At 46.2% G+C, this 26,759-nt stretch overlaps 1 protein-coding gene across 1 annotated transcript in view; it reads left to right on the top strand.

Moving 5' to 3' along the window:
* adamts6 (ADAM metallopeptidase with thrombospondin type 1 motif, 6) overlaps positions 1-23,971 on the top strand; it is a 53,505-nt gene extending 29,534 nt beyond the window's left edge. The window contains exons 15-25 of the mRNA XM_070988798.1: positions 2,954-3,056; positions 4,676-4,809; positions 7,513-7,636; positions 8,387-8,467; positions 10,619-10,782; positions 12,334-12,472; positions 14,219-14,348; positions 16,752-16,956; positions 17,033-17,209; positions 19,966-20,122; positions 21,465-23,971. Of these exons, the coding sequence (XP_070844899.1) occupies positions 2,954-3,056; positions 4,676-4,809; positions 7,513-7,636; positions 8,387-8,467; positions 10,619-10,782; positions 12,334-12,472; positions 14,219-14,348; positions 16,752-16,956; positions 17,033-17,209; positions 19,966-20,122; positions 21,465-21,574 (1,524 nt within the window). The 3' untranslated portion in view covers positions 21,575-23,971. The remainder of the gene's footprint in view (positions 1-2,953; positions 3,057-4,675; positions 4,810-7,512; positions 7,637-8,386; positions 8,468-10,618; positions 10,783-12,333; positions 12,473-14,218; positions 14,349-16,751; positions 16,957-17,032; positions 17,210-19,965; positions 20,123-21,464) is intronic.
* Positions 23,972-26,759: the final 2,788 nt, after the last annotated feature.

The raw sequence follows: 26,759 nt of genomic DNA, 5'->3' as shown, positions 1-26,759 counted from the left end.
TTCTTCCTGGAAAGCAGGACAGACGATGATAAAAATGCACAGGCCGTGATTCGATACTCCCCCGGTGGCTTCGCTTTCATTCGTCTCTTTGTCACATAATAGTTCATATATTGTTTGTGACATTTCACTCGAGTCAACGATGATGACAGTTTCAGAGTCTATTCCATGAAAAGCAATTCACAGAGCCTTTTTTTTTTTGAGGTCTGGAGCAAAGCTTTAAACAAATATTTAACATGGCTGCAAGTCGAGATCCCTGTTCAACTATTTCTAGGTGGGCTTTTTTTTCACAAGGTGAAAATTGAAATAGTTAGGGCCCTGGTGGACGTTTAACCGCAAGTCTTAAAAATAACAGCTGAGAGCAAGCACTGAGTGTTTTCTTTGGAAAACAAACAACATCCCCAACCGCTATTTCATCACACTGACCACACCTTGTCCAGGGAAATGTGTGTGTGTGCATGTGTGTGTGAACGCCAGATGTAGCTACAATGACAAATACTCACACACTTGCATGCATAAATTGATGTTTATATCCTGGTTATTTTTACATTGATCAGTGGTCAGATATTATTTGTTAATGCTGCCTCCCTCCCTTCCTGTTGCTACTGCGTCCGTCCTGTGGGAGCTTACTTTATTCTAGGGCTGCTCCTGTTAGCATTATGCTTCATGCAAGAGCTATTGAAAGAGGAATCACCTTCTGGTTGGATACTAGCCCAGTGGGTTTGACCACAGGCAGATATGTAGGTTATAGTTGACATTAAAGCTCCAGTGTTTTAGTGTTATGAGTCCATATGGTTGAGGGACTGAGCTAAACTGAGCTAAATGCTAACATACTTGCTAACATACTCATAATGACAGTGCTAACATGTTAATCGTAATGTCAGCCTTAGATTAGCCTCTTAGCATGCTAACATTTGCAAAATATCAAGAAGCAGAACAGCTGAGGCTCATGGGAATGGAAGTTTTGCAGGTAGTGGACTAGTTAAACTTTTGCCCTGATGATGGTGCTAACTGGCAAAGTAAGAGACAAATGACAAATGTCACGACAATCCATCCATTTATAACCACAAATGTCAACCTCATGGTGGCACGAGAAGAAAAGTCAGGTGGTCGCCAAAGTCAGGAGGATCCATCGTCTGGTCAGCGTGGACGTGTGTGCCAGATTTCATGCCAATGCAGCCAATAATCGTTGAGATATTCAGTCCGGATCAAACTGGAGGACCGACGGACCGACTGTTAGCACGCAGCTAAATGAGTCGTCTCTCAGCCCAAACCAAGATTAGTAAAGTGAAATCATGAGAATATTCTCCGACTTCTCCTCAGGAGACCTTATCCAACTGTTTTCACAGGTTGTGTGTGACTCCTCATTACTATTACTATTATTATTATTACCAGTTAATTGATTTTGACGTGTAAAATCAGCGGAGTTCCCCTTTAAATACAGTCATGGCAGGCGAGTGTTGTCATATAAACATACAGTAACGTGTAATACTGGTAAGTCAGTAAGCTCATCAGTCAGTCAAGAGAACAGTATTGATGATCGATTAATTTCTTATCAAGAAGAAACATCAAACATTGTTTGCTTCCAGCTGTATAAATGAGAAGACTTGCTGCTTTGGGTCTCTTTGGTTTTTGAACTGATGCTGTCAGACATCACCTCGAGCTCTGGGGTCATTTCTCTGATTATTAACAATTTTCTGACATTTTATAGACAAATGATTAATCGATTGTTCGGAGCACAATCAACAGGTTAATCAATAATGAAAATAATCCTTTTAATGTGCTCTTGGAAGTTTTTTCCTCTGTCAAACTTGTGCTGGCGCATGTAAATCTCATTTGGCCTTGCGTTGTCATTTCAACACACACTTGTAATAATATTATTCTGTCTCTTCTGACTCAATCTGCATGTTTGATGTGCAAGTTTAAAGCTGCCATATTGGCAAAACCCTGGAGTGCTAATGAAAGCGGCTCAGCCTTCCCTATGGCCCGCTCCAGCGTGGAGCTCTTTCAGCATGTGAAATACAGCTTTGACCTAAGAGCCTTCATTTGTCCCGGGGGGGGGGAGTGTTTTGGGGTTTCTGAGGACCTTTTCACACCAATAAAGTGTTTCTTTCCACTTTTTGCCTCCTCTTACTGGAGCAACATCCGCACACAAAAACAAAGCAAAGCCTCCAAACGCAAAAACTTTCTCAATTAGGAATTCCAAGAAACGAGTGCGGTCGTGTCCGAAAATAAAAAATGACATCTTATGCAGACTTTGTCCAGTTGTTAATAATTATGTCGTCTGTATGCAAATTAAAACTTCCCAGAATGAAGAAACGGCCGTTGGAGATACTATAATTCACAAATGTTGACAACATGCTAGCCTGTGTCTCAGGACCTTAAAGGATTATTCCAGCACGCTTCTTTAAATCATGTCAGTTTTTTCGGACTCTTTTTGAATGCGTGCCACAGATTTTTAGATTTATGGATGTTTTTTCCTACTGTTCCAGTTATGCATTGGTTTCCGTTCATTTCCGTATGGCATGAAAATCAATTGGCAGACTCTAAATCTTGTTTCAGTTGTATAATCCATCAATTCTGTATTTTTATTTTTTTTTGGCAGTTACATAATCATAGCTTGGTAATGCAGTTTAATAGCAAATTGATCAGAAAAGTCTGTACTCCGTTACTCTGCAACCATAATGCAGACTTGATGTTCGTGTGATATATTATACGACTCGAGAACTTTTGTTTTTAACTTTTATTAGATCATCATCACGTCTATGTCACAGACGCTAAAGCGTTAAGGACAGCAAGGCTTGATGCAGCTCTGCATAACTTGTGTTTGTCCGTAAAACATGCATCAAAGAGAAAAGGATGAAGCAAACAGCCATGTTCAATACTCCAGTCAATGTATTATCCTTTTTTCCATCTTTATTCTGAAACATTTCCTCCTTTTTAAACCTTTTTGCAGGCCTGTCCTGTCGGATCTCGTGATTTCCGAGAGAAGCAGTGCGCCGACTTTGACAGCATGCCTTTCCGTGGGAAGTACTACAACTGGAAGCCTTACACTGGTGGTGAGTTCAGGGCCGGCTGGCACCCGGAAAAACTGCTTTCAGATCTGAAGTGTTTCTTTAGAGCATTAAATATTCACTACTTAATGAGCAGCAATCAAAGTTTGGAAAAAAGACAAGAATTAATACTCCCATAACTGCTAGCTAGTCTGAAAACTCCCCTACAAAATCGATTGTGCCATAAACATTTTTGTTTTATCTCACCCAGTAAAGACTTCGGTGATAGCTACGAAGCATCTCTGTACATGTACATGTAAAAATATTTGTGTTTAAGAGTAATAGTAACAAGCAGTGGGAAATATTCAGTTATGCTAATCAAACTGATGCTGGTTAGCTAGTCATTTAGCCTGATGTTATTAGCCTAATTTGAGGTGTATCGTGTCAGTTTGTGGGTTATAGTGTTAAAACTTCCCAGTTTATAACACTTTTAAGTGATTGATCTGGTGGTATTTGTTCAGATTTATCAACCATATATTACTTCTTTTACACTTAAGTCTAAACAGGTCATATGCTAGCAAGCTAACTTGAGCTCTCTCAGTTAGCTAGTTCAGTTAGCCATGCAAGTTACACCTGTCAGCCAGTTGGTGTAAATATTGATTAACAGCTCATCTCTCTGTAAGAACTAGCTCGTGCTGCGGCCAGCTTTCGTTTAATAAAGTGTAAATTCTCAATAAATATTTATGTTATAACGGGGCTAATCTTGCTAAGAGCTGATGCAGCTGGCTCCAGAATATTTCATACATCGGTCAAGCGCTGAGCTGTGAAATCTCCCTGTCATCCTTTTTGCGTCATAAATGACAGTCTGCAGGCCGGCCTGTCTTGTATACCCAGCTAGCACTTGGTCTCTTTGCTGTGTGGAGAATTCCTCAGATTCCTGCATGCTGTGCTGTGTTCAAAGACCCTCGCTGGTCTTCTGGATCTGCTGGGAGATTTTACATTTTGGACAGATGTCCTGACGCATTTCATGTCAAGAATCTCCCGGAAGAATGACTGGGGCTCGTTCTTTGCTCTCCTCTGGATCAACACTTATCTGACGAGCCAGGAAGGATGGAAGTGCTTTTGTGCTGTAACACGGTCGCTGGCAGGAGTCTGGGAGTCCAGGCCTCGTGTCAGTTCTCTCCTTCATGTCTGCAGATCGTGGAAAATATCCACTTAACTGAAAACACAAAGAGTGATAAAAGTTCGAGGCATGTAAACACAGCCTTTGTTTTCTTTGAGAGATGGAGGAGCTTAAGTTCGATCTCTTTTATCACGGGGGTCTGTTTTGTCCAATCCATCACCTCCTGACTCGCGGCGTTCCTCAGGCTGGGGGCCGTCGTGTAAAAACAGCAGATAACCTGCGTCAGTGTTGCTGCTGCTGGCGGCCGCCGTCGTCTCTGTCGGTGTCAGTGTCGCAGTGACGTCAGGCTGGGGTTTAGATCCTCATGATTATTGTTGTCAACAAGCGGAGGAGATCCCAGAGCTGGCTGCGAGTGCTGGGACCACAGCAGTGTTTGCTGGTGTTGTTTTTCACTCATCCCTGAGTTGTTCTTGCAGGTTTCGAGTCATGTTGTGTGCTTTCTGTGCGCAGGCTGAACTGTAGATTACCATGTGCTCTGTCTCTGTGTATGCTCTATAACCAGGTGGTGTTAAGCCCTGTGCGCTGAACTGCTTGGCGGAGGGCTATAACTTCTACACAGAGCGCTCTCCTGCAGTCATAGACGGCACCCGATGTCAGGCCGACTCTCTGGACATTTGCATCAATGGGGAGTGTAAGGTAAGGTCATTCTTGCTTTATTTCACTGAGGTCTTGAACAATGATGTACCGGCTTAGCTGAGAAAAAACAACATAGTGAATATGAATCTTTTTGACCACCTTTTTTTCTTCAACACTGAACCGTCATGTTCAGTTCTGACTCTAGATTTTCATACATGGATGAAATGTCTGTTTTCTTCTGTTGCTCCAGCGGCCAGATGTTAGAAAAGCTCCTGGAAACAGAATAAAATGACGTATAAAATCCAGCTACTCAACGCCACTGAAAACATACCATCGGTCCTCATGTAGGAATTATTTCCAGATATAAATTTTTGAGCGATCCTGTTTGGAAATCGGGCAGATTTGCAGAACCTGAAATACCGCGTTGATGCATTAAGTGTTGCTTGAATCCAGTATTATGAAGGATTGACACTGATAGGACTGGAGCTGGAGTGACATGTTATCTCTGCATTCGCTGACCTCAGCTTCAGTTCTAGTCTTGATCCTCGACAGCACAGTTTGCTGAACGCCGATCGCGTAAACACGACCGCCGAAGCTCAAATCTGCTTTGCTGTCAGTCAGGAAAAATCCGGCCTTTGAGTCGCTGATTGTGGTCAAATGACTGGCGTTGCTCTTTTCGACTCGCATCAGGCCTCTGCAGCCTCCAGCAGGATTGTTTTGCAATAAATAAGACACAGAAATCATTGTTTTGATTGAATAATGATTTTACATATATTGAGGCCGAGGCTGATTTAATAACAAGGCAGAATAACATTTTATTGAAAGGAGCTGGCAGCCGGTGCCGTCTTTGTTTTCACCAGCACGAATCATTTTTGTGCTGTGTGTGTGTGTGCGTGTGGAGATGAGGGTTTTTGTGTGTTTTCTGAGATGCAGCTGAAATAACTTTTTGGTTGCTCGCTTTAAGTATTTGCTTTGACTTCCACCTGACCGTACGATGTGATTCCCGTTTGGCGTGACCGTGCGGCCCACGCGCCAACAGCATTGCTCTGATTCTAATATAAAAACACAACATGGCGTGCGCTGTAACGGGCAGACGTTGGAGGCATTGCAGGTTTGTTTCCAGTCTGAGTCCAGCGTGTCTTTCTTTTCTGAGGCTGGCTCTCTGGGTTCACCGCCACTCTGTGATCAATCTGTAGAGCAGACTCTCTCAGAAGCACTCAGACCTGCTCTGCTGTTTGCAGAGATAGTTACAGAGAGGAGAAAGAACTGGGAGATCCAAAAGAGTAGTGGAAGTGCTGGTGATAACAGTAATCCTCCCAGTTGTTTTGTCACACAGTATTAACACACAGCCGATAAAGCTGTTATCACACAGTTTACACTGGAGCCGTGTCCAGAATCACTCCCTATTTACTATCTATGCACGACAATTTCTGTCTGCCGCTCTGCTGCCACGTCTGCTCTCTGTAGTCCAGCTAACAATCATCCTCATCGTGGATTAACCTTCAGATCTTTTCCTGGATTCATTCATTGTTCGGTCCATAAAATGTGCAGAAATAATGAAAAAGACTGATATTTGTTTGTTCTGTCCTGATTCTTTGACCAAAAATTCAAAATATTGAGTTCGCAATGATGGAAAACAGATAAAATCAGCAAATTCTCCCACTGGAGAAGCTGCAACCAGAGAAAGTTTTTAAGGAATAGTTGTCATGCAATTACTACTGAGCGTCCGTTATACGTATATATATTAAGTAGTGAATGATGGAGTGATTTTGGAAAAGTCTCAAGCATATTAACACTGCACTACCACTGTTATTATGTTTGAAAAGGCAGAATAATTAAAGTGTACATTGAGCAACAAGTAGATTTATGGACGTTTTGATGCGTATCTTGCGTATATATTGCAGAACAGCTAATAGACTGTCGGCCTGACGTGGATAACAAATGTTTTCACGTTGCGAATGCTCTAATGAGTCCATATTTTGCTGGTGTTGAGGCCTTAGAGGGGAAAAACAGTTGAAAACGTAATGAAAACTCAGATCTTACCTTCAATCAAACTCTGCTGACGCTCCAAGGCATTACCAATCAAGCAACGATGAAGCAATCACTACAAAGATAAAGATTTAATGTTCTCCACACGGCCTTCTTATTAAAATTCATTTGAAGCCAGCGCATTATTGTCTGTTACGTTGGCTAGTTAATGCACTCAGAGTCCATTATGTTTTATAGCATCTCATATGTTTTATATGTGAAAACCCTTCCAAGTTATTAGCAATTAAAGCTGCTGGGTATCGATGTAGCTGTGTGAAATGATCAGTCTGGCATTGTTCTGTATTTTTCTTGTCAACAAATCTCATGAAAACACCAGAACCAATAACATGCCGGTCTCTGAATGGTTCAGCCCCAAGCTCATTGGTTTTTACTGATTATATAAACTTTAAAAACAGGTCACAAGTGCATATAGTTTCATTTAAATAACGATAACTGTCTCCTAAAACAGCTGGGCACTGTGGTTTTTACCTAAAGTCACTAAAATTGGAGGAAACCGTGAATTTGTTGGGGACTATTTTCACCAGAGCCCGGCTAGCTGTGTGCGTTTTCAAGTCTGCATGCTAAGCTAAGCGGCTAAGCGGCTGCTCGCTTTAGCTTGACAGTTTGCTCTGAAAGCAGATTTTTAATGAACTCGTGTTTTGAATTGGTGCTAAATCCTGAATCCACTTCCCAGTCTTCCATTAACGCAGCGCTCTTTCTTTGTTGGCTTGAAAGCACGTGGGCTGCGACAACATCCTGAGCTCTGATGCTAAAGAGGACCGATGCCGAGTGTGCGGAGGGGACGGCAGCACCTGCGAGGCCACAGAGGGGCTCTTCAACGAGTCTTTACCCAGAGGAGGTAAAACACACCTGACAGACCTCCATACCTTATCTCGTCTCATTCCTGTCAGATGACTCGAACAGCAGCTTTCAGGCTCCTTCGATGCGCTCATTGTGGTCTGTTTTGGTTTGATGACCACATTTGACTTGAAGATGATGATGATGATGATGATGATGTGAGGAAAACTAGCTCATCATCCTTCTGGCGAAGCAGCGTTTGTCCATAAGCCAACACATCCCTGCAGCCAGGGAGATCATCTTTCATGGAAATGTGCCTTTCTTCTGCCTGTGTCGCCCGCTGACAGAGCATATGTTTTTGGCTCTGTAGAGCGATGTTGTCAGAATATAGATCAAAACATAATATTTTTCCCATTAATTACATCATGGAGTGAAGACTTGAGGCGCAGAGATAGGGCCACGGCGCTGGCTGTGGCTGGAGGTCGTCTATAGAGAGCAGGAGAGGGAGAAAACATATTTCTCCTTCTATGGTATGGCCGGTAAACCATCTAAAAATACTGTGTGTGCACGTGTGTGTGTGTGACTGTAAAAAAAAAAGGGGGGGGGGGTTGTTTTGTCCTCCTGCTTTGTCCTTTTTGGGCGATTTGGAATTTATTCTATATGTACTCCTACCTGACATGGCATGCAGCTTTCTGTCTTCTTGTGTTGAGAAAACATCTTGGAGAGATGAAACATGGTGGAGTGGGGGGTGTGTGTGGGGGGGCTGAGTGGGAGGAATACCACCTTAACGATCCCTGTCCTTGCCTTCCAGGCTACATGGAGGTGGTCCAGATCCCAAAAGGGTCGGTTCACATCGAGATCAAAGAACTGGCCATGTCGAAGAATTACATCGGTAAGTGGTCGAAGCGATCGCTCGTATCATCGAACTAATGTGCAGTTTATCAGCTGCGATGAGCTTTGATTAGTGTGACATTTTGTACAGACATTCGTGGTCTCCTGAGGATGAAGCTCACTGACTTCGGTGGCTTTTCCTCGTGCGCCGCCATGAGGCTGCCATGTTTGACGTTTGAATAAATATTCCAGTGACTGTTTGATTGGTTGGCATCAGTTCAGGTCCAGTATTCGTGGTGCCCAGAGGGTGAATCCTAACGACTTTAACGATCCTCTGACTGTCCCTCTGGTGCCACCGCCAGGTTGACCTTTGTGCTTTGAGGTGAAATATCTTGACAGTTATCGGATGGACTCATGCTCCCCTCAGGATGTAGGGATAGGGACAGTTTGAGGAGAGAAAAGGCCAATGCAGCAACAGAACCCTGAGTCTCATTTGATCTGCACTGCCTGGTCTACGTGTCCTGAGCTGCCCCTAACAGAGAGAGCAGCAGCTTCCTCTCTTAATCTGACTCTGGATTCTTCATTTGCATATAGTTCCCACACTGCTAGTTCCCCTTTAAAATAGAAATTAGTAGATATATGAATATTAGCATTGTCAGTGTGAGCATGTTAGCAGGATGAGCGTAGCATGCAGCTCAAAGCTCCTCTGTGTCTCGGCACAGAGGCACCGTTGTGGCTGCAGTTTGTTAGGATATCAATCCACCGATCTCAGGAGAGCCCGCAGCTCCACGCTGCGCCATGAATCGGCGATTTGCGACATCAAGCTGTTTCATATTATCTGTTCAGCTCTGCGTTAACCGCATTTCCCGGGATTCCCTCGTGTTGTTGTCGAGAGCAAATTAGAAGATGCCATCGTTTAATCCCCCCGTTGCCCAACGTGAAGCCATAAAACCCTGAATCTTAACACATGTGACGGCCATCTTGGCACCAGACTCATCCGCCGCGGTCCAGACTAAACAAAAACTATTTGCGACACTGGCAGCGTCAGACTTAAAACAATCAAACAACCGGATTCAATTAAGCCGGTTCTGTGTCTTTTCATTAGCAGGAGAAAGACATGTGACAGCGTGTTGAATTTATAGCGGATGGTGTTGATGGAGGGCTTAAGTTACACTTTGAACCAGAGAGCTGCGTCAGATTTATGGGGCCGTGGTGACAGCTGCCTGGTCCACCAGGATTATGGGGGATATGATGTCTATATATCAAAGTTTAAAGAGTGCAATTTTGGCCATTGTGTGGGACTAGATTTTCCCTTCCAAGCAATTTGTAAGGTTGTTATGAATTTCATGTGTGACCCCAGTGATAAAGATAATATTTTCCTTTTGCAGCATTGTCTGAGTCTCTGCAAAGTTTGCATTTTTAAGGATGTTTTATTAAAGAGCAAACGAAGTGAGAGGACATGAAATAGAGGCCGGGATGCTTGTGAAGACTTGTGTAAACTGCAGCGCTCAAGTTGAATTTAGTGAGAGGAGTAAAGGCACCTGGTAGAAGCACCGCGAGGCCTCGCTGGTTCGATTCCAGCCTCTTCGCTTCATGTTATCCCCGCTCCCTCTCCAGCTGTCACAATCTGAAAAATAATAAAGCCGAAACGCCAAGAAATAATCTTAAAAAAGAGGAATTAACTATTGTTCATCTAATGTGCGTAAACGCTGCTGAGGGGAATCTGCAGAGCTCGAGCCAAAGAGACAGAAAAGCGAACGTTTGGATCGTTTCTCCTCAATTTGGCCCCTTTTCAGCGCAGAGAAAGTGGATATTTTCAGATCTGTTGTGCTTGGAGACCAAGTTTTGTTTTGACAACCAGACAGAGTGGTATTCATGAGATCGGTCCAGGCTTTCACCTGAAGCGTGTTTTCTTTCTCTTCCTGAATCAGACGTATGTACATGTCGGTGCACGTGAGCGTCTTCCTCTACAGTGTGTGAACAGGCGTGTGTGTGTGTGTGTGTGTGTGTGTGTGTGTGCGCGCGCTCCGTCTGTGCCGGGATAGAAAGTTGTCAGTGACATCAGGGAGGCTGAAAGTGATGATGATGAAGATGAACGACGGCAGTGACATCACACCAGATGATCGCCTCCACCTGTTGTCTCTGCTACCGCTCCTGTGTGCGTTTGACTTCAGCTCTCTGAAAGTGTGTCTGCTTCTCCGTCATCACTCAGCTTTGAAATCCGAAGGGGACGATTACTACATCAACGGAGCGTGGACCATCGACTGGCCCAGGAAGTTTGACATCGCGGGGACGGCCTTCCACTACAAGAGACCCTCTGACGAACCGGAGTCCTTAGAGGCGCTGGGAGCTACCACGGAAAACCTGATTGTCATGGTAATAAATACATTTATTGTACACCTAATATGTCAAAATCACAGTTTTTTTATTATTATAAAGCTGAGCAGAATGTTTTCTTTTATCTTTGGAAACATGAGACAGTTTAAACCTGCTCAACATTAGCATTTAGCGACATTGTTAGCGAACAGTCCAGAAGTCTTTTCGCTCTGTTTTTGGTCTCCACCGTCTCCTGAGGGAAATATCTCTGGCTGCTCCTTTATGTCCACCAGTTCGTCTTTAACTCTTTAGAGCTTTTATTGTGAAAGCAGCTGCCTGCCGCGGTCAAAAACGACGGTATGAGAGCGCTGAGAGTCAACCAGAACAGTGGAGTTGTTTGGCTCTAAATCTCTAAATGCTACGAAACCGATGATCTGCTGTAAAAAGAGGCTGACCAGACTGAGCCAGAATGTCTCAGTGACCTGATTTAAGCCGCTGAATGTTTTATCAGTGTTGTAGGAAGCATGACGTTGGGTTTCTGCTCGCCGCCGCCGGCGCATGCAGCTCACTCTGCAGCTCAGTGATTGGACGTTTCTCTCTGTGTTTGTCTTTGAAGTGGAGCGTTCTTGTGAGTAAACAAAGGCATGTCAGTGAACTCTCAGTGTGTGTCCGTGAATGATTTAAGCTGCGCTGTTTGCGTCCGTGTTGCCGTCTTGTCTGGCACAAATGAAACCAGACGGGAATCTGTGCTGCATGTCGGAGACCTGCTGCTCGTCTCTTGAGTTTCATGTCCATCATGTCCACGGACGCCGTCTGTCTCTGCAGAGGACGAGCGAGCCTTTAACTGGGACGGCTGAAATAACTCGTCTCACTCTGGAGCTCCATCCTTGTACATTTTTGTGCGTTTTATGCTGAAGTGACTCAATGCAACATCTGGGAGTTCACCTCAGCTGACCCTCAGCCGGAGGTTTGGGCTTATTTATACGAGGGTATTAAAAAGAAGTGTGCAAAGCGAATGTCACTTGATTTGGTGTCTGTGTTGTTGAATGTGAATGTTTGTGTGTCAGGATGAGGCAACTGAGCAGCTTTTGTCGTAATACTCGGTGGTTTCTGCCTGGATGTGAATGTTGAAAATATCAGACCACACAGCACCACCGGAGCAGACGAGCGACTGGCCGATCCAACAGCAGCCGTCGCTCTGTGGCTTGCAGAGACCGAATCCCTCAGACGAGCGCGGACCCAGCGTTTAAAGCTGCTTTAATCAGGATTTTTAACCTCGCGTTGGTTCAGATGACTGCGTGTAACGTGAAAGAGGTCCATCATGGTGACAAACCCACACAGAGCTGTCACCTGAGTGTTCTTCCTCTCAGCTTTATGGAGCTTTTTTGCCCTTTTTTAGGTCATTGTTTTGGTTTTACAACCAGCTGTTCCAGAAATAAAAACCAGTTGGAGCATTTAGTAGATAAAAGAGCAGATATTTTTCTGAGGAGTTGGTGTGGAGACCAAAAACAGAGCTAAAAGAAGCCTCAAATTTGTCCAAATTAATGCTAATGTCGCTAAATGTGCCTGAATAATCAGTTTCTTTCCTTTCATTTGGCACCTCCTCCGCAGGTTCTCCTTCAGGAGCAGAACCTGGGAATACGCTACAAGTTCAACGTGCCCATCCAGCGCACTGGAAGCGGTGACAACGAGGTGGGCTTCTCCTGGCACCACCTGCCCTGGTCTGAGTGCTCCGCCACCTGCTCCGGAGGTGAGACAGCGCTGTTGAGGTCACGTGATGCGCCAACGCGTCAGATAAGCGAAAAAGCTTCTTCGCGATGTTTTGACTCGTCTTTGAATTTACGGCGTTTCCACGACCACGTTTGCAAAACCTCCACGATCATCAGCTCACTTCAGAAAAGCTTTCCTTCCTCCTGTCAGGTCATCTCTCTGTCTTTTTTTGTGTGCAAAGCGCTTCATGAACACTGATGTTGTAGATCTGCTGTGCAAGTTTTCATTATTATTTTGTTTATTTCCTCTGAGGGAGGAACACCGCCGACCTTCTGCACAGCTCCAGCGTCCAGTCGCCTTTTGAAAAGAGCACTCCAAGCACTTTGGTGTTGAGCACCATAACGCGCTGCGGGTGTTTAAATTCTTTTTGAATATTTCTAACCTTCTCAAATATTTAATACTTCATATCTCGTGTGTCCGTGTGTCATTCTGTAAATCTTCCCCAACCAGTAATTACGCAAATGCTGAAGAGCAGTGTATGGAAACCCAGTATCATAATTTGCGATGGTTTTCCAAAATCATTACTTTATAGCTGGAGATTCAGCCCTCTAATAAATTCAATATGTATATTTTCCATATTTTAGCCGGAGTAATGAATATGGTGTAATTTCTGTGAATGAGCTGCTCTGCATAGCTTCTGGTTTACCAGCGCTGCACACATTCGGCCGCTCTTCTGCAGCGCTCGTCCTGCAAAGTCAAACATTCAAAATCTGAAACCGCACTGAAATGTTGACCGTGGCCTCAAGAATGACTAAACCAAACCTTTTAGCCCAAAAGCAATGGGTTTCATCTAACAATAAATAGTGTGTCTTCCCAGTTGTCAAGTGTGGCCTGGACGGGTTTGTAATATTTTGTAAAAGCATGACTGAATAAGCATGTGGGTTTTTCTGAGGAAGGATTTCCAAGTCCAGAGCACCAGTTGGAGTCCGCCCTCGACGAGGACGCGCGCCGCCTTCCAGCGTTGTAAACATGCCTTTGCATCGCTGATCCAAATGATCTAATTTGCGTCTGCGCTGAGTCTCCGACCGCGCCGAGCTTTAAATCAGTGAGACGTGTTTTTAATCGCGCGCGCGTTCGGGACAGCCAGCTCAGCCAATCACGCCGCGTCGTTTAATATATCACGACAGTAATAAAAGCCATGAAAAACACCTTCTGACAGCCTTACAACTGCAGCGCTTTTACCCCATGCCTCGCGCTATTCCTCCAAACTGTATTTCACTTCAAGCACAGATGGGTAGATTTTCTATACTTCGCACACACACACACACACACACACACACACACACACACGCACACGCACACATCCATATCTCATTACAACTGCCAGACAAGTCTGCTGTGGGATATGTCCCACAAGGGCCCAAACAGACCCTTTCTGAGCTGGTATGGCATACACACACACACACACACACACACAACACATGCATGCTCACACACACACACAAACACACACACACACACGCGCGCAGTGGGAGGTGTGACACTGATACGGTAGCCCTCGCTCTCCCCATTAGAAGCCAAAGTAAAGAGCTCTCTGCTCTGTAAAAGTGATTTGCCAAGATATCCTGCAAAGAATCAGGAATTTACATGTCTGGATTTACTACAGACTGAAAGCGATACCATCTCCGCTCGACACGCCGGCCCGCTTCCATGTTCCCGAAGGCGCTTAATGCGCGAGATCAGTGGACTTCTGTGCTGCCTTATTGATCGGCCTCTTCCCCTGCAGGCTCCCAGAAGCAGGAAGTGGTGTGCAAAAGGCTGGATGACAACTCGGTGGTCCAGAACAGCTACTGTGACCCAGACAGCAAACCTCCAGAGAACCAGAGAGACTGCAACACTGAGCCGTGTCCTCCAGAGTACGTAACGCTCTCTCTTTATCAATCCATTCATCGGCTGTTTAGTCTGTCAAATGTGAGAAATGAATGAAAAATGACAAACACGAGCTCCCAGAGCACGTCTTCTGTTTGCTTGTTTAGTCTGAAGATCAGCCCGAAAACCCAAATATATTCAATTTACAGCACAGAGAAAAGCAGCAAATCCTCACATTTCACAGTGTTTGACGTCTTTTTTGCTTGATAAATGACTGAAATGACTCATTGACTATTAAAATATAATTTTTTTCTCCTGCTGAAGACGAGCGGTATTAAAAAGCTTGCATACAGAGTGTTAACCATCTTCTTAAACCTGCAGTATTTGCTCCCTTTTTGCTCTGTTTTGGTCTCCACCACCTCCCGAGGGAAATGTTTGCTATGTTCGCCAGCTAGCTGCTAGCATCATGTCCTGTGGCAGGTGGTATACAGTGGGTTTTTTTTTTTTTTTTTTTTTGCTGAAAACATCTGCGTGATGAATGTGGAAACGCGGCGAGCGGTTAAACCAAAATAATTAGCTTAAAGGTGGTAAAACGCTCCGAAGGGCCGAGCCGCGTCTGGGTTCGTTTCCACACCTTTCACGTCACGCAAATTGAGCTGCTGTTAATGTAAAAATATTGAGTATAGCGGCTTTAAGTCAGCGCTTTCAAAGCAAAAACCCTCCATAAACACGAGCCTCACGATATGAATCCGCCTTCAATGAGCCCTAGTTTGTGAAATGTGTTTGGGAGAAAATAATAAAATAAAACGGCAGTGATTTATAACTTCATATGTTAACTATTTTCAGTGTTTGCCTCGTGCCAAAAATCAGAGCCCTGAAAATGACCACCTGTGTTTGATTGCTTTGGCCTCTCCGCCGACCCTCCAGGGGTAACGCACACGTACACAGGTGGAACATGAACCTGCGTTCGGTGGCCAAATGTCTGCGAGCTCCACGCTGAAGCTGGAAGCGCGGCCAGACGAGCTTCAATCACGTCTGGAAAAAGAGGGATTAAATGCGTCGGGTTAATTAGTTTCAGACGATCTGACAGTTATTTGCGTATGAGAGCGAGCGTTGGTGTCTCTCAGCTGGGCTCCGGCCAAAAAAACTGATAGTGTCGTAAATCTACTGTATAAGTGGTAATTTGTTTTCATGCATTCAGACTGCAGTCCTGGTTATTTATTTTCACATCTGTATTCAGTGGACGCAGACTTGTGCTATCTCATTTATTTTGATTAGCGCTTGAAGGCTGTTGCAACGCATGTGTGTGTCTTGAGCTGCAGCACACACATGACGTTTGTGTGTGTTAGGAAGGAAAACGCCTCCTCTGCAGCCTCAGGAAAGGCCGGCTGAAGGAGGCCGTGTAAACACAATTGTTTTAGAATAGGCAGGGTTTTATGGGCCTGAGTAATGAAAGCTAACACAGATGTTTGAACACGTCGTTAATTCTGTATACATTCCTTTAGATGATGTAATATCTCACAGGCTGCATGTGTTTGGAGGCCGTTGTCTCGGCAGTTTTATGATATTAACTCTGAAATGTGTAGACAAAGGCTTGAATCAGCGGCCTGGCACGCTCTCAGCAGCATGGGGGTTACCCGGTCAGGTAACAGGAGTTTATCTGCATCATTCATGTTAAAATGCTCAAACCGAGACATTTTATTCAGGCGTTTGTCTCTGTGATTAGCCTAGCTTACACTAGATAGCCTAGCTAGCATAGCCAAGCTTCACCAGGAACTCCTTCTGAAAGCACATTAAGGTTAAGATAATGAGTGTGTTTGTGAGCTTAAGGTGGATCTTTTAGCTCTGGGGAGAGCCAGGCTAGCTGTTTCTTCCCTTTCTCTACTTTTAGGCTAAGCTATGCTAACTGCCTCCCGGCTACTGCTCCATATTTAGAGCAACAGACATGTGCACTCGTTCACAAACACACTGGGGGCCCTCTCGTATAAAAGCAGCTCGACGGAGCCTCCAGGGGTCCAAACGCTCCACAGAGAAGCTTTAATGAAGCTTTCTTTAACACCTTTTTCAGTTTATTTTGTACTTCGGTGTTTATTCCCAAACAAATCTGCAGTTAATCAAATTACAACAAGCCAGCTGACACGAAGAGAAGCTGGAGCTTTCAGGGGCCCCTGAGGGTCTGTGGCCCTGTGCATGGTTGGGTAGCGTTTAACATTTGTGCTAGTGCAGGTATGCTACCTGAGGTTTTAGCACCAATACAAAATAAGACGTTTGAGGTTTGGTGTATTTTACAGCGGTGGCCTTCTGGTAATCCGACCTTGATGAAGTCGCTCAGATGGACGACGCATAACGTGATTTTACGCTCTGACTAATTACCAAAGGCTGTTTGTAATGAAGTAACCACAGGGAGCGTCACACACTGTGCTGCACAGAGTAACACTGTTGTCCTCCAGGTGGTTCATTGGCGACTGGTCGGAGTGCGGGAAGACGTGTGACGGCGGGATAAGGACGAGGACGGTCCTGTGCATCAGGAAGATCGGCCCCGCTGAGGAGGAGACGCTGGAGGACAGCCACTGTCTGACTCACCGCCCCATCGAACAAGAGTCCTGCAACAACCAGTCCTGCCCGCCCAAGTGGGTCACTCTGGACTGGTCAGAGGTAAGACGACACCCTGACACCAACTTGAACTAACTTTAACGAGATGCGCGTCTCACGCCTCCTCCTCCCTCCTCAGTGCACGCCGAAATGTGGCCCGGGCTTCAAGCACCGCATCGCCTTATGTAAGAGCAGCGACCTGACCAAGACCTTCCCTCCCGCCCACTGCCCGAGCCACAACAAGCCTCCGGTCCGAATCCGCTGCAGTTTGGGACGCTGTCCTCCTCCTCGATGGATCCCCGGCGAATGGGGACAGGTAGGACGGCACCTCCTTCACATGGCAGCTCCTTCTTAACCCACGCTGGGTAATCCTTTAAAAGGTTAGCTTGGCTGCAGAGGTGAGCAGACAGAGTCCACGTGTCGGTGGATGGTTAATATAATTTACACCTGGATGACACGCGGGGGGTTCTGAGCAGGCCTGTGGCGTGTGCGTGTGCGCGCTGAGGGTGCGTGTGTGTGCTGCAGCGGGCCTGGAGTGTGTGATCGGTGGCAGCGATATCCTCCCGGCTGTTTGAAGTGTATCTCAGCCTCAGTCCAGGCCTCGCGATCACTTCCAGGAACACGGTTTAGAGGAAGACCGAGGAGTAGCATACTTGGGCTCACCCTGACATGACTTAGTGCGCTGAGCTGAACACTTTACAACACAGCTGACTCATGTTGGTGAGAGGACGCCAGAAAGACGTGCGTCAGAGCGAGCTGTATCTACAAAAAGTATGGCTTGTTATTTTGGAGGATTTGTTAATAATTCAGTGTAAAAGTGGAATTTTAAACAGTGCGCCGTGATGTTTAGAAGACGACTCTCAGGCCGCTCGTCGCTGCGCTGGAGGTGATGTCATGGTTCGCGCTCTGTGTTGTTCAGGTCAGAGGTCAAAGGTCAAGAGTCAGGCAGTCTAGGTCGCAGCTCTCCCTCGGCGGCCACATGTGCGCTCACACACACGGGAACACACATCAGTTGCACACCTTTACAATTCAATCAGTGGCGGTAAACAAAGCAGAGCTGCCTGATAACCTTGGCGCGGTCCATCAAAGAGCGGCGTCCCCGTCACGCCGAGCCGAGGTTAATGCCTTGTGGAGCAACAGCTGGAGTTTGCTCTTACACAGCGCTTTCTCATGCACTGCAGATGTGTGTGTCTTTCTCGTGTGTGTGTGTGTTTTTTTTTCTTTCTGGCTGTAATTACACGCTTCGCCCTCGCCGCTCCGGTCTCTCGCCGGGCGGCCCTCAGCCCGCCAGAAAGGGGAGATTGTTGCCAGCTACCGAGCGCCTGGTCTCCCGGGCCAAAAGGTCACTGGTTCAAATCCCACTTAAGTCACACCATTGACGTACGCCATCTGTCATGGCCGGCGGCGGGTCCTAATAAAGACTGTCTAATTGGGAAGGGATGACATGCGGGCTCGCTGATCTGAGGCAGCCAGAGAGGATCATTGAAGGTGACAGGAAGCCTGGTACTTCTGACGTTGGCGGGGGGGGGCTGGCTTCATATCACGCACGCTCGTGCACGGGCGTGCGTGATGGCTGACAGGTGTGTTGTTTCTCAGCGCGAGTGATTATGAAGATATCTGCTTCATTTGACGCTCGTGTTTTGCCGAAGGCACTTTGGCAGCTACTGCAAGTGTTTTTGTGGTCTTTATTTTGAAGGAGTTTAACGGCGGCCCGTACAAGCGCTTTTTATTACAGCTGGCACGTCTGCTGCAGAAGAGCTGCAGGTGCACATTTTGGGTTCAGCACAGACTTTCACATAGAAGCGTCCGCTGAATGGAGGCGAGCGTGGACCACACGCTGAAGGCACGTTTGGGTTGCTTTTATCAACACACATCATTTAATACTCCGACATAAATAAATCCTAAATAAACTGCAGTGCAGGGAATAATCCCTGAAGACTGTAAACGTTCATATTTATGAATAAATATTCTTTTGTTTATGGCAGAGAGATGTTGAAGTGGACTCTGGCTCAGCGAGGATGCAGCTCTTCTGTCAGTCTGCAGGCCTCTGAGCTGCACCCTGACGCTTCCTCTGGTCCTGATCAGCAGCTCTGAGTCAGCACTCGCTGCACCTGCCTTCACTATATTCAGCTTGATGCTTTTTTGGATTTGCTTCTGGAGTTGCAGCTGTATTAGTTTATGTTTGTATTTAACTGTATGAGCGAGCATCCGTCCAGAGGACAGACTCTGGCAGAGGGAGAACTTGGCCTTATGATTTGTCCTGTTTTTGAATTTTACATTTATGTGCTGCTGCAGCAGAGGTTTTAAGTCTGTGAGGTGTGGCTGACAGCTGATGTAGGGGAGGCAGGTGCATGCTGGTGTTCTGAAAACAAGAGGAAGTTAGTTGCGTCTGATTTCTGCAGTTTGCGTCAAATCAGTCAGTCAAATCTGAACACAGCAGCAGGACACGTGATCGTCTTCAGCGTCAGGCGTGAATAAACATCCAGACACATGCTGAGACGTCACAGGAAGAAGGCAGAACTGAAAATAATTGTGTTTTTAAAGGGTTTTATCAAAGTAGTCCAGTGAAAGACGTCTGTGCATCTATCATAGAGAGCGTAGTGGAACACAGCCTTTAGCCGCTAAAGAGAGAGAAGAGAAGCACAAGTGAAGGATAATGTGTCTCCATAACTGCTGGATGTGGAAATAAGGAACTGTTTGCTAACAAGTTCACCGGGTCGACTCAAAGGGTGAGACATGTCAGTGACAGCCAGCAGCTCTCAGGAGCGTCTGAAACGATTCCTCCTCGTCTCCTTCAGCCGGGCGTGTCGCTCAGTGCTCAGCCTGAAAAGCGTTAGAAAAAGAATCAGTTGCTTCGGTTCGTCCCGCTCAGTGACCGACGGGAGCGAAGGTGACCGGCTGCCTCCTGATGATTGGCTGATTGGATCAAGGTGTGCAGTGAATGTGCAGGGACGGTCGAGTGTGTTTCAGCCCGGCACTCAGAGAGAAAGATGGTCGTCGTTTACCTCGTTAAGCCTCAGCCGGCTGAACGCGCTCCTGCACAGACGCTAACCTTAACCTCCTCTGTTTCAGTGTTCGGCCCAGTGCGGCCTGGGCCAGCAGATGAGGACGGTGCAGTGTCTGTCCTACACCGGGCAGCCGTCGAACGAGTGCACAGAGTCCCTCCGACCCACCACCATGCAGCAGTGTGAGAGCAAGTGCGACGCCACCCCCATCTCCAACGGCGACGGTAAGACGCCGAAACCTTCACGCCTGAGCCCGCCATCGCGCTTTAATGGCGACTCGTCTGCTGGCGCTTTTCACGGCAGGTTTCTATTTAAAACCGCAGCTTCCTTCAGATGCAAAGGCAGATGGTTTGTGTGAATGCCTGTTGTGCTGTACACAAAGCCCCGATTGAAAAGGGTCTAAACCGTCTCTATCTTCATCCTCACTGCTCTGCCATGACCTAAACACACTTGGATGACACACTCCTCTACACTTTGCCAGCTACATTAATCTTTCCAGTGAGGTTGGCTCCTGGTCAAAGCGAAACAGCTCAACCCTCCATATACACTTACACATGATGGATGGCTATTCAGATGCATCGAGAAGGGCCTTTCGATTAGCCTGAATGGAAAACGTGAGCAGCGTTTACAGGCTGGCTAATGGGATTAGCTGTAGGCTAATTGTTCCTTTACGGACAGCAGTGAGGCAATGTCTCGTTTCATTTGGCTCTGCGGAGGCAGGGGCCAAAGCCTAATAAGGGAAGACACTCTGATCGTGATAAGGCATTTAGAGCACTGCCTGTCCGCCATCCAGCAAGCAGTGTGAGTGTGTGCGTGTGTGTGTGTGCGTGTGCGTGCACGCTCGGCATGGCAGATAGCCCAGTTAGTGAACGAGGCCAGAATCTGTCTCTGTGTCCAAGCATAGTTTTGCTCAGTGGAGGGCTGAGGGAGACGCAGCAGCGCTCGTGTAGCAGGTTAGCCTCAGCGTCTGCCTCTCATGTATGACCAGAGCGCTGAAGTCAGAGCGCTAAACATCCGATTTCCTGAAAATAAATGTAGAAAGATGGTCCTCTAAAAAGCTTTCAGGAGACGTTCGACGCCTCCGACCTGAACGCGTCACTGCTGCAGCTACAGCAGCTGGAGGCTCATTAGATCAGAATATAAAGCGCTGATTTTAGCCAAAACTTAAAATGAACTCATCATGACACAATTCATCATTTTTAATCATCCCGTCCATTTTACACCACTTATCCAGGTCCAGGTGGACTTAATTTCATTGATTATATCATTAGGAATTATTGTTTTCTACTGCTGGAAATAAAATATGATTTCATGATAAATGAAAAATCATTATTGGCCGCGTCTTCTCGGCTGCTTTTCGTTTTGGATGTCGCTGAATTGTAATTAAATTACGTGTGGTCGTAAAGGTCCAAATTTAACTGGGTGAATCCTGCAGAAACCCTGCACCAAAATAACTGATAACATCTTTCCTTTTGCTTCACGTTGCACAAACTGAGCGCAGACTCGGCTGTTCAGGACGCTAATTTGAGGTGGATTAACGCTCTTCTCTCGTCTTCCTCTGCACAGAATGCAAAGATGTCAACAAAGTGGCCTACTGCCCGCTGGTGCTCAAGTTCAAGTTCTGCAGCCGGGCGTACTTCAGACAGATGTGCTGTAAGACCTGCCAGGGCCACTGACCCCGAGAGCGAAAGCAAGGCGAGAAGGATGGAGGGAGGCCGACGCAGCACTGACAGGGAGAGAAGAAGAAAACGAGGCAGGCTGAAAATAAAACCAAACCTCCGGACCGGTGGAAGACAGACGGAGAGGTCGGCGCTGGCCGAAGAAGAAGAAGTAAGGATTTCCCTATTTATCACACCTGATCCTCCTGCCCTCCATCGTGGTGGAGCCCAAACCACTGCTCAGCCCGCAACGCTGACACGAACTTATTTTTTACAATGTTCACTTCTGTGAAGTGGAACTCGGAAGATTATCTGTCGGTGATGTTATTTTTATTATAATAATAATTATTAATATCATTGTTAGTCTTCCTTTGTGTTTGTTGTTTTCTGAATCCAAAGTGCTGGACACATCGCTCACAGAGGATGTACCCGGAGACGGACGGATGGACGGACGGAGGGGAGGACTCCTCACCCAGAGAGGGGGACGGGGGTCGAGGGCGTGGGACTCCCGTCTTTGGGGTGACTGTGATGGTGCTATTGGCAGGCAGACTTTTTGGCTTTGGTGCACTTTTTCGTGTAAATACTTCGCCAATTTAGCGCTCAAATAGGACAGAGAAAGCCCATCAGTGTACTGTATATTTATTGTACAACTCCAAACAGAGCTGAGATACTGTCCTCTGGTCATGTTTGTGTCAGATAGTAGCCTACTGTCGAGGAAGGGAATGTAATGTGATTGAACTCATATTCAACGTCTCTGTGCTGGAATGAGAATATTACATACTGTAACATACGTTAAACCCTTATATACTGTAAGGATTTGTATATTATATATGATGTTAATCCAGAAGGTACCACCTGCTTACAGGAGCGTTTTCAATTCACAGCTGCTTCTCCCCAGACGGGTGCCTTAGGTCCAAACACTCAAATTAAAGTTCACCCGGCGGGTCGGTCGGTGGTCCAGACGCAGTATGAAGATCTGGTCAGACCGTGTCCGGGCCGCTTCAGACACTGTTAGCAAACTGGCCTTGACGAAACATCCCGTCGAGGAGCTTCCAGTTCGCTATTGAAGGATTCATTTTGAAGGAGCATTTTCTATGAAGCAGCTTGTTCATTGGAATCGCAGCGCAGTCGCTATTTCTTTCATAATGTTCGAATGTTTGCATTTCATCATCCAGCAGAGATTCGGAAATGAGAACATTAATACCCGTCACTCTCATGTCTGTACTTTAGCTTTAGCCAGGAGACTGTTAGCTTAGCATAACATACAGTAGAGACTGGAAACAGCTAGCCTAGCTCTGTCCAACGGTAAAAACAATCACCTACCAGCACCTCGCTAATTAAAATATATTATTTCTTTAACCTGTCCAACAACCAGAGTGTAAAACTTTGATGTGGAAGTTTGAGTTCAAGGATTCATGCTCACGTTTTCTCTAAGATAATCCCAACATTAACAGTAACACTGAGATGTTCACCGTCTCATGACTGTCTTCAGATCAGATTCTAGAAATAAAAGAGTCATTTCAGGGAGTTTGTGATGCTCAGAAACCCGACCTAACCACTACGCCAAAACCACTTCCTGGAGGCTCGGTCCAGCACGTAACCTCCTGAGAAATGTGTTACACTTTGTTTTTGCACAGATTAAAGAACAAACACCTTCATCTGTGAGCTCTAGAGCTGCTGCCAGGCTAGGCGTTTCCCCCTGTTTCCAGTCTTTATGCTAAGCTAAGCTAACTCCGTCTCCAGGCTGTAGCTTCTCACTCATCATACAGACATGAGTGGTATCGATCTTCTCGTTCAGTTCTCAGCAAGAAGGCGAATTTCCCAAAAAGTCGAAGTGTTCTTTAAATAAGGGCCCAGCTCTAAACACACACACTCATCACGTTCATCACGGATACGTTGCCAGACCACGTATCCGGGCTTCAGATTGAATGACCCCCTCGTCCTCTTTCCTCGTCTTTGTCCCTCAGCGAAAACACAAAACCAGCCGCCTCAGTGGTGCTTCCCCCTCCTTCATGTTATTGTTTTTTTTATTTCCGTGGAGTACTGTGTTTACCTCCTCTTTCCTCCCGCTCTGCTCCGAGGGTTACGGCCTTCCCAGGCTTCTGGTGCTATCAAGTGGGTGCTTCCATTCAACCCTCTCCAGTGTGCTTAAAAGTGAGGCTGGATCCAAACAATATGAAATAATATCCTTGTCAATATCTCTGTTGGTAAATGCTGGTCATGTTATTGTTTTGTTTGTATCTGTTTATACCTCACACTGGGAATTTTCATTGTTAACCGTGTATTGTTGTTTGTGCTACCAACACAATGGACGCTCGCCCAGCCGTGACGCATCCCTGTAGGCGGGGGACGTTCCCGCTGGCGGAGGGGTTGCGAAAGGGAACACCTGCGAAACGCCTCCATCACACTCAGCACGTTGCGGAGGTGCAGTTGGAGAAATCTGACAGACAATAGGAGCGTGCAAGAATCTCATCGAAGCTGTTAACAACTAATTTCTAATTTTGCTGCTGCTACTTTTTGGTAGCCACCGTCAGTATGACAATGTCGAGCAGATTTTATCGGTTACCAAACCTTGAAAGGACGGCGGATGGCGAGAAGCCTTTGAATTCAGTTCATTCAGAGCGCTTGGACTAACTCGTCCGCTGGCTGCGGGATGCGGAGCCTCCAGAAAACGAGAAGTGAAATCAATCAAACTGGTACTCATTGCTGTGAACTTGGATGTTTGAATGTCACATTGCTTATACCTGTACCTAAAGTGCAAGAGAAATGAAAAGCATCATGTGATTATTTGCTTATATTTTATATTCAGTATTAATGTTGGTACACTGTTACTAATTTTTTTTTTCCAAATGTAAATTATATGCTAATTTATTGCGTTGTCTCACTTGTACATTTATTTCACTGCATGCAAACTGAAATTTAGCATAGTGAAAAAAATGCAGTGATGCAGCCCCTCACCAGCCCCCCTTTTTTTAAAAAGTAGATCCAATAAAAAGAGCAGCTTTTAAAGAGACTCTGCGTCAGTGGATTCATTTCTTTCCCCTGCTTGTCAAAACGCATCATAACATGTCCGTGCAGCGTTTCTAGCCGTGATCCCTGTGAGAGGAAAAAGCTCAACATCCAGCCGGGATCAGACGGGAAGCGCCGGTGCCAGGCTGGATGCTCCGTTCTCACAGGCTTTAAGAGATATATACTCCTGTCCTTTCACTCCGCTCTTGGAAAGCACCCACGGCATGAGAAAAGCTAATGGCATCACACCAGGATACCCGTTACCTCCGCTGAAGAAATCCATTCATTCGCTGCTTCAGTTTAGGGTGACCGAACCGGAGACGGAGGCCACCGTTTGTAAGAGCTTTTGTCCTTATCTACCTAACTCTGACGCGCCGGCTGCATCATCATCCCAGACTCAAACATAATAAACGTCAGCTGGTCTGAGCGAGACGTCGTCCTGAACTGTCCCAGCTCTGTTGCCATAGCTTTGGTATGGCACTCTCCTTCCTCTCATCCTGGCCTCAAGTGTCTGGATTCGCTCTCTGGGAGCCGTGAGGTTTCCACTCTCCTTGGTAATTAATTCCAAATAAACAGTAACTAGCCCACTTGGCTGGGAAACGCTGCCGTCTCCTTCTAATCCACAGTGTCCAATTACAGAGGGAGACAGATGGCCTGTTTGGTCTAATGTAACCAGTTTAGAATACCTGTACGTCTGGCCCGGCTTCTGTCTCCCGCGCTGGCCCGTCTGTGATTACATTAGTCCGAACCTGCAGAGCTGAGGGTGACGAGGAGAGAAAAAAGGGAAGGTGATGGAGTTCAGGCCGAGAGATTCGTACCTGCAGACGACCCGAGAGGCCCGAGGCGGCGCGAAACATTTGCGCTCTGACACATGTGCGCATACGTCGAGGATGGGTCACCGCAGACCGGACGCACTAACAGAAGCGTTAGCGGTGTGTGCGCACGTGGCCCAGAGGCCTCCTGATGATGAGGCAATGAAAGTAAGATCACCCTCAAGACAACACATGCTGTCACGCAGCTTTATTGCTATTTAGCTTTGGATTGCCAAGTATTTTCTTCAGCTCTGTGGCTCTTGAGGTTCGGTCACATCAGAATGCGCTGCAGGTAAATTCATCTGCATGTGTTTACTAAATATTTGTGCTTCTAGAAGCTCGGTGACGTCGTTCCCGGACTCTCGGGGCTTGTTGGTGAGCTGCTGTAGCCAGTGAGCTTACCGCTAACTCACTAGCTGGCCAGCTAGCACTAGTCGGTCTTAATAGGACCTGTTTTCTCTCTGCTGTTGTGTTTACTCGAATCAGGCCAGGAAACCTAACGTCAGTCCAGGCCACATTCACAACAGACCACGTACACAAAGACCTGCTTTTCTGTGTCGTCTTCATGCCAGTAACACATCTTCAGTTCAATGAATATTCAAAATAGTGAAAAAGTGTCTTCAGTTTTCAAGAGTCAGAGCTCTGACCGGACTTTATCCTCATGAACCTCTGAGTTACCGATGGAGAATACAGCTTTCTATTTGCCAGATTATTTCTATCTCCTGCTTTCCGAGCGCGGTGAAGTTGTTTAAAACGTGGAATAAATGCGGGACTTCTTAATGCTGGTCTGATTTCATTCAATAACAAGTTACTGAAGCAACAAACGGATCCTTCCAATGGTCAGTTAGCAAGCCCGTTAGCTTGTTAGCTTAGCAACAACAGTAATAGTCTGCAAACAGTTTTTACTCTGATGAGTGTTAATTAAAATGAGCAACAACACGGCTCATAAGCTAACAATCAGCATCCAGGATGGTTTGCTGTTGTTCAATGACGCTCATTCAAAGTTCACTAAATTGAGCCTGACGTGAAACGTTTGCACAGATTAACTTGGCTGTTTTAAATGCTGGTGTGAGACTTCACTGCACAGTGAGGCTCTGTCAGCATGTTCGCGACGAGATGAAGACTACAGAAAGGTACTGTTGAACGCTCTCGCTCCAGTATGTTGACTTTATTAGTCAAGGGGATAATATTAGTCTCCCTGACATGGACCATATGTATTTGAATAAGTGACGAGGTGATTTCCCAGCACAGCGGGTCGCTGAGACGTGGAGCTCACAGGCTGCTTATAATAAGAGGTGCAGAGAGGATGAGGAGCAGATTTCTCCTCTTCTCTGGGATTCTGCACTTCAAATGGAAACTAGTGTCAGAGAGAGAAGCCGTCG

The sequence above is a fragment of the Chaetodon trifascialis genome, chromosome 20 (assembly GCF_039877785.1).
Source record: "Chaetodon trifascialis isolate fChaTrf1 chromosome 20, fChaTrf1.hap1, whole genome shotgun sequence".
Taxonomy (NCBI): domain Eukaryota; kingdom Metazoa; phylum Chordata; class Actinopteri; order Chaetodontiformes; family Chaetodontidae; genus Chaetodon; species Chaetodon trifascialis.
This window is presented reverse-complemented; position numbering and strand designations above follow the sequence as displayed.